This window comes from Rhea americana, unplaced genomic scaffold (assembly GCF_003343005.1).
Source record: "Rhea americana isolate MKP2758 unplaced genomic scaffold, rheAme1 scaffold_738, whole genome shotgun sequence".
Classification (NCBI taxonomy): domain Eukaryota; kingdom Metazoa; phylum Chordata; class Aves; order Rheiformes; family Rheidae; genus Rhea; species Rhea americana.
Genome location: NW_028186910.1, coordinates 12,018 through 19,436, shown reverse-complemented (window position 1 = coordinate 19,436; position 7,419 = coordinate 12,018). Strand labels below are relative to the sequence as shown.

The 7,419-nt window shown below is 58.9% G+C and overlaps 1 protein-coding gene across 1 annotated transcript in view; it reads left to right on the top strand.

Annotated features, from left to right (window-relative positions):
• Nucleotides 1-888: 888 nt before the first annotated feature.
• LOC146586006 (transmembrane protease serine 9-like) overlaps nt 889-7,419 on the top strand; it is a 17,296-nt gene continuing 10,765 nt past the window's right edge. The window contains exons 1-6 of the mRNA XM_085321968.1: nt 889-986; nt 1,106-1,227; nt 2,814-2,976; nt 3,797-4,044; nt 4,396-4,535; nt 5,469-5,617. Of these exons, the coding sequence (XP_085178094.1) occupies nt 889-986; nt 1,106-1,227; nt 2,814-2,976; nt 3,797-4,044; nt 4,396-4,535; nt 5,469-5,617 (920 nt within the window). The remainder of the gene's footprint in view (nt 987-1,105; nt 1,228-2,813; nt 2,977-3,796; nt 4,045-4,395; nt 4,536-5,468; nt 5,618-7,419) is intronic.

Here is a 7,419-nt window from a genome sequence, read left to right as displayed (position 1 = left end):
CCTTGGCTCTTGGAGATCACGGTGATGGGAAGGTTCAGGCGATTTCAAAATCCGTTTCAAGAGGAGCTAAAACCACCACCACCACCACCACCCACTCCGGCTACGGCCTCGCGCTGGAGAAACGTCCCCGGGCAAGACGCAGAGGAAAGAGCGCCTGCGAGCGGCTGGAGGATATTGACTTCTCCAGGACAACTTCTTAACCCKCCCCTAATCCGTAGCGGGGATTTCTTTTGCAAGCGCCAAAAAAAAAAGAGGAGAGGAAAACAACCCTACGGGGTGAAGGGAAGAAAGGAGAGACTTAAACCCCAGCGGGAACGTCTCCTTCCTTTCCTCTAGCCTCCAAAACGACGCCCTTCCAAAGGGCAACCGGCCCGGCCCCACGGAGACCCCTCCGGTAGGGGAGGAAGAAAGAGGGGGGGGGGGCTGCGATTTCCCACGGTGGGTCGCAAAGGCCTCGGATTTGACGTCATCTCGGGATCTCTTTGCCCAGATCCGTGTCGCCAGAGCTGAGTTCGAAACGTCCGGGTCTTGCAGAAAAGGAGCAAAGTGGTGTCCGGAGACAGCGGCTGGATAATTTGGCTCGTGACCTTTCCAAGAACTGTGTTTTTTTTTTTGGGGGGGGAAGATTTATCATGGCTTGTTTGGGGGCAAAAGCATCATCTTCTAGGCWGGAGCGATCTGGTGCCTGTAGCCTCTGGAGATCCAGGATACGGATCCTACCACAGGACTCTCTGCCCTTTCGTATTGCCTACATCTCCACCGGCTAGCCTTCCTGAATGGAGACCCTCCACCGTGTGGTCCCCAGGAAGCCGCTGAGATGCCTACAAGGAGCTTGGTGGAGTCTAAACCCGCTGGCYGGCCTCCAAAGGCCCGAGGACGGCCCTGGAGATGACGAAGGATGCCTCCCCAAGGAGCAGCTGTGCTGGGACGGTTCTCACCCTCCGACTTTGGCAGCGCTGCCTGGACCGGATAGTGGCGAATTCCAGGTGGCCTGAAACTCGGGCGTCTCCCAGTGCCACCTATCACAGGCTCTAATCTCCGCCAGCACAAACCAGTCCCACGGGTAAATTCCAATGTCCCAACGTTCTGTGGAAAGCTATTGCAGATACCATGGACCATGCACGTGCTCAGATCCGCCAGAGCAGCCAGTGCTTGGAGGTGGCAACCGCAACCTCTGCCTCAAACATCGGAGACACTCGGGATCCAACAGGGATGCTTCTGACTGCGGTACGGAGGACTCGGCCTCGACCCTCCTGAGGGCAGCCTGAAGAGCAGGGATTTGGTATCTCCAGTTCGGCAGAGGCAAAAGTCCAAGTGCTGCAAGTTTTGGGGAGATGCGAGGGGTCTTTTTCCCTAAAAAAAGGAAAAAATTTTTTTTCTTTTTTTCTGAAGTAATTATCGCCCTTTTTTTTTTTTTTTTGCAAATGTTTTCTCCTCCCACGTAGACACGGCTCGGCGTCAGGGGTCTGCTCCAGTTGCCTTGGCAGAGGTGCTCTTTGAGGCTCCCGAAAGACCTGAAACATCCTTGCCTGCGTAGAGCTGTAGGGTGGAGGCCGGGAGCGACACCGGGAGCACCTTGAAAGGCGTTGAGATCCGCTTTTGTGGACACCCGAGCAGAGCCTTGAGCGGCCAGAACCCTCTCCGACCAGAGACATCCGGACACGGGGAGGGCCACCTTGCCTTGTAGATGTCCACCTTTGAACGGGGTGGGATTGCCTCTCAAATAGTCCCTCCGCTCCCTCTGAGGACCACCAGGACGCCCAAGGTTGGCCAACTCCAACGGACACCCACCTGCGGCAGCTAGCTAGAGCGAGGGGACGTGTCTCCAGAGACCCAAAACGCTGGAAGACCCCGTGCCAGAAGTGCTCTGACCAGACAGACTCCCCAAACCGAGCCAACGGCCATCTCTTTCCTCCTGACCGACTTCACGTGACAGAGACGTCTCCGCTGGAGAGAGACAAGGATTTGGGTTCCTGAGCGAGCTCCTCTTATCACTTCTCCCTACGTCAGGGCTTCTCTTGTTTGTGTTGATGCAACCGTCTCCCACCCTGGTCCTAACTACCAGGCCTGAGCACACAACGTGAGCCATCCAGGAGGTAGGAGTCCTTCCGAGCTGGTCGTACAGGCTTTCTGACAAACCAAGGAAGAAGAAATCAGCTCTTTTAGGAGTGCGTCACCTTGGTCTGGGAGTCCAATCTTGGGCTGGGAGGAATCCTAGAGCTGGAACGGATGCCCCTCCCAGAGACGTGCATGGTGAAACCGGCAGAGATAAGTGGGACCTGGTGACTTCCTGACGCGCAACGATTTCCAAGGCGGCTCATTAGCGCGGCCTGGCATGACAGACCGGCCCCGGAGAGGGGCGTCCCCTCGCAGGAGCTTCCACCACCACCACCACCACCACCAAGTGGCATGAGGAGAAAAACGTACCCTTGGGAGCTGGTCCAGCTTTGGCTACGAACGGTTGGATCCTGGTCCCAAAATCGTCTCTTCCCGCTCCCAGGAAGAAATCCGGTGGGACCCCAATAGGCTGATTGGTGGCTCAGTAAATCCATAAAAATACAGGCTTTTAACCTGACTTTGACCATTCCGGTGGATTTTAAAGGCTAAAGAGGGAGCCGTTTCCTTTTGCTGCTCCATTTCACCACGTATGTTTTTCAGGTTCCATCTTGCAATACGTTTTCTCTCTCTTTTTTTTATTTTTCTGACCCAAAATAGCAGGTGGCTTTGAAAGGAGAGTTGCCCCCCCCCCACGAGAGCACGGCTCGTGCTTCGYGCAGCCCTGCCGCGGTGACGTTTGGTGCTCTGTGTTACAGTGCAGGACGACGAAAATTCCCGTATCATTGGCGGGAGGCCTTGCTCCATCACCCAGAGACCTTTCCAAGTTGCCCTCACCAAGAGGGGCCAAATCCTGTGTGGAGGGAGCTTGATAGACTCCCAGTGGGTTCTGACGGCCGCCCACTGCAAGCAGCCGAGCAGGTAAGTTGGCGTCACGTTCACGTGCCCCGTGGCTACAAGCCACCGTCCCGTTCCGTAGCACCCCCCAAGGGTGGGTCCCGGGGGTTGGTGCCTCCGGATGTTCACGCCCAGAGGATGGTGCCTCCAAACGCTGGCATACAGAGGTAGGTGCCCCAGATGTTGGTATCTCCAGAGCCTGGTGCCTCCAGATGTGGACACCTCTGGATTCTGGTATCCAGGCGTTGGTAATCCTGAGCCTGGTACCTCCAGACATGGCTATGTCCAGATGCAGGCACCTCCAGGTGATGACATCCAGAGGTTGGTACCCCCAGAGGGCCTCCCCACAGCCACATTTCTTGGGCTTCCCTTTCCAACAAGGCTCTGCGAGAGCAAACAGGATGTTTGGGAAGGGAAATGATGGAGAAAAAGCAAAGAGAAAGTTGACAGGAAGAAGTCRGACTCGGGGCAAAATAGCTGGGGATTGGGGGTTGTCCTGGAGTCAGGAAGATGAAGGTGAAGTCGAGGAGTTGAAGTCAAGGCACCAACAGTTGCCCGTGGAGATGGGAGATGTCCCAGGGTATCTGAGTTAGCTAAGAGCTCTTGGAGGAGACCTGGCTCATGACTCCGCTGGCGGYTGTGTCTTCTCCTGGCCTCCTCCCCATGGAAAAACGGGATAAAAGTCATCCCAGGGCCACGTCACCTTAACTCTGCCCGCTGAAGCGTTCCCCGTGGAGAAGCTGCGCTTGGTCATGCCTGTGATGGACAACCCTTGGTGCCAGGGGGTTGCGTCCCTCCTCCGGAACGACTGGCACCGATCTCTCGGCCTTCTCGCCCGCGGCAGGGACCTCAAGGTGTTAATCGGGACAGACACGCTACGGGACGGCACGGGGGAAGTGAGGACCGTTTCACGGTTCATCGTCCACCCGGCCTACAACCCCCGCAAGAACGACAACGACTTCATGCTCCTGAGGCTGAACAAGCCCGTTCAGTTTAGCAACAACATCAAGAAGATCAGATTAGCCACGAGATGTCCCACGGATGGGATGAGGTGCAGCGTCTCTGGCTGGGGCACGACCAAGTCCCCTGGAGGTACTGGCTCATGATGGACACCTCGGTGGAAGAGGTGGGGGAGGGGGGAGGCAATTTTGGTGGGAAAGGGGGGTTTCCAAGGAGGTTGTGTCTTCTCCTGGCCTCCTCACCTGGGGAAACAGGTTAAAATAGCACCTTAACTCTGCCCAGGGAGCAGTTCCCCGTGGAGAACATCTTCTACCTGGGTTTTCCTTTAGGGCTGGGGTTGGGTTTCCTTCCTGTTGGACGACCCACCTCCGAAGGAGCCATCTCCACTGTCCACAGAAGCACCACGAGGTCTGCTCAGGCCTCAGCATTAGGCCGCCCCCCAGCCCCGTCTCACCATCTGTCCTCGTTCTCCTTGCTCTGCAGCAAAGCTACCCAAAAATTTGCAGTGTGCCGGCATCATGGCCTTCGGGAGGCAGAAGTGCACCAGGGCGTACGGGAGCTCAGCCATCACCCCCAACATGTTTTGYGCCGGGGTCCTGCAGGGGGGCATCGATTCCTGCCAGGTAAGGAGACCTGAGGTTCCTTCAGCCACCTCCCAGGCCGCTCCTGGGGGAAGGAAGGTCCAGGCGTGGCTTTGAGCTCACCTGCAAGGCAAAGAAAGGGCCCCTGCAAGGTTTGGGTTGACCACTGCTGCCTCAGGGCCAAGCCATGGACCTGCAGATGGGCCATGGCATGTGGATGGGCCCCTGCAAGGTTTGGGTTGACCACTGCTGCCTCACGGCCAAGCCGTGGACCTGCAGATGGGCCACGGCATGTGGATGGGCCCCTGCAAGGTTTGGGTTGACCACTGCTACCTCACGGCCAAGCCGTGGACCTGCAGATAGGCCACGGCATGTGGATGGGCCCCTGCAAGGTTTGGGTTGACCACTGCTATCTCACGGCCAAGCCGTGGACCTGCAGATGGGCCATGGCACGTGATGGGCCCTTGCAAGGTTTGGGTTGACCACTGCTGCCTCACGGCCAAGCCGTGGACCTGCAGATGGGCCATGGCACGTGATGGGCCCCTGCAAGGTTTGGGTTGACCACTGCTGCCTCACGGCCAAGCCGTGGACCTGCAGATGGACCATGGCACGTGATGGGCCCCTGCAAGGTTTGGGTTGACCACTGCTACCTCAGGGCCAAGCTGTGGACCTGCAGATGGGCCATGGCACGTGATGGGCCCCTGCAAGGTTTGGGTTGACCATTGCTGCCTCAGGGCCAAGCCGTGGAGCTGGACCTGGGCCACGGCACGTGGATGGGCCCGTGCGAGGCTTGACTTCCTCCACCGTTACCTCCAGCTCAAGCCTGTGTCTGGTTTGGGGTTCTCCACAACTCCAACGTGCTTGAGCCACCGAGCTGGAGCAGGTCCACGGCACGCGGACGGGCCCGTGCGAAGCTTCCAAGCTCCACCACCACCACCAGCAACGACCCGAACCCTAAAAAACTTCTCCCCGCAGGGCGACTCCGGGGGCCCGCTGGTGTGCAACGGGGCGCTGCAAGGCGTCGTCTCGTGGGGCATGGCGGTGTGCGGGCGCAAGGGGCAGCCCGGCGTCTACGCCAACGTGTGCCGCGCCGCGCCCTGGGTCAGCAGATACGTCGGGCGGCCGTGAGCTCCGTCCCACCGTGGGGGAAGCGSCCGGATGCGTGCGGGAAGCTGGGAGATTTGGTCGGAAAAAAATAAAGGAATAGAGCAAAAATGAGGAGCTGGCGTGATGGGGGAGGGGTTTGGGGGGGGGGTCCTCCGGGACCCCCTTGTTGGAGGTAAGGTGGGTTGGGGACCTCACGTGTCCTCCAGGGCTGGTTTTGTCCCTGATTCGTCCTCTTTGTGGGAGGTTGAGGTTGCGGGGTGGGTGGCACTGGGACGGCCGGGCACTGGGCATACTGGGAGCACTGGGACAGGTGGGAAGGGGGAGTCATTGTGTGTGTGGGGGGGAAATTCAGATTGGGGGAGATCTTGGAGGGAGGAGAAGCGTCTCAGCGCCCGTCTCCAGCCCTTCCCCCCCCACACACACCACCAGCCCCCCCAGTACCAAGACCCAAACTGGTCCCAGTCCCCAACCAGTCAGAGGGCAGCACCCGGACGCCTGGGTCCCTCCTCTGCCCCCCCCCTGCCCACATCCCACCCGCACGCCGTGGGGAGCAGCGTCCCGGCCCCGTTACTATTAACAGCACCGGTCATTGATGGGGCGGTTATTAACGACACGTTAATTGCAACCCCCGTAACCCCGTCATTATAACGAGGGCGGTTGTTAATTAGCAGCCCGGGATGGATTTCCACCATTAGCGTGAAAATTAATGGAAAAAAAAAAAACCTTCTGGATTTGAGAACGGACGTCGGTTCCTCCTCCAAGAGCCGTGCTGGGGGTGGGGGAGGACTAATTAATTAATAGCCACTAATGAGGGTAATTAATCCTCGGCTGAATCCCCGTTCCCCGCACGCCTCCCGGCTCCGGGAAAACTTTCTTCTCCAAAACTCTTGAGGCATCTTCACCAGCCGCTAGCGAGGAGGAGGAGGGGGCAGAACCCCAGCTTAATTAATCGCCTAATTAATGAATGAATTAACGAGCGGAGCGGAGGAGAGACGTCGGCCGATCGGAAAAGCCGGGTCGACGCCGGCTCGGCTGCTCTCCAGGGACGCGGGGACCTTGTGGAAGGTGGTGTCCAGAAAGGGGACGGGGACTTCGAGGAGGTGCCCTCGTTAGTCCTAATTAGCCCTTCAATTAGCACCGAGGAGACAGCGTGGGGGAGCTCTGCATGGCGCGAATTTATGGGGGGAGGGGGGCTTTGCCCCGGGACAAGCCCACTGCCACCGTACCTGAGATTTGGGGGTTGGAGATGGTCCTCAGATGTCCCCAGATGTTCCCTGGCTTTGGTGGTGGGGTCTGAGGTCCCTCAGGTCCTTCAGGGTCCTGGGGATGGGGACACCTTGGGGACACCCAAGCCACGTGGTGCCAGCGTGTCCACAGGTGCCCGTCCCCGTCGGTGACATCCACCTCCATGCTGGGGATGGGCACCTGTCCCCTGAGGTGGCATCTACGCTGGGGACAGGTGGTCGTCCCCATCGGTGGCACCCCTCGGACCTCCACGCCGGGGACAGGCGTCCATCCTCGTTGGTGGCATCTTGGCATCACGCCACAGAGGGACGCACGTCCCCACGGGCGGCATCCGATACCCGTGATGGTGATGGGTCTCCATCCCTGCTGGTGGCATCTCGCCAACCTCCGTGCTGGGGACAGGCCACCCGTGGGTGACACGCAGCACCAGTGATGGGGACAGGTGTCCATCTCTGGCGGTGGCATCCTGCCCCGTGTCCCCTTAACACCATTTGCCACGGGAGATACCACAGGAGGCACCAGGAAGGACTGGGAGGCACCACAGGAAGCATGTGGAGGCACTGGGAATTACAGG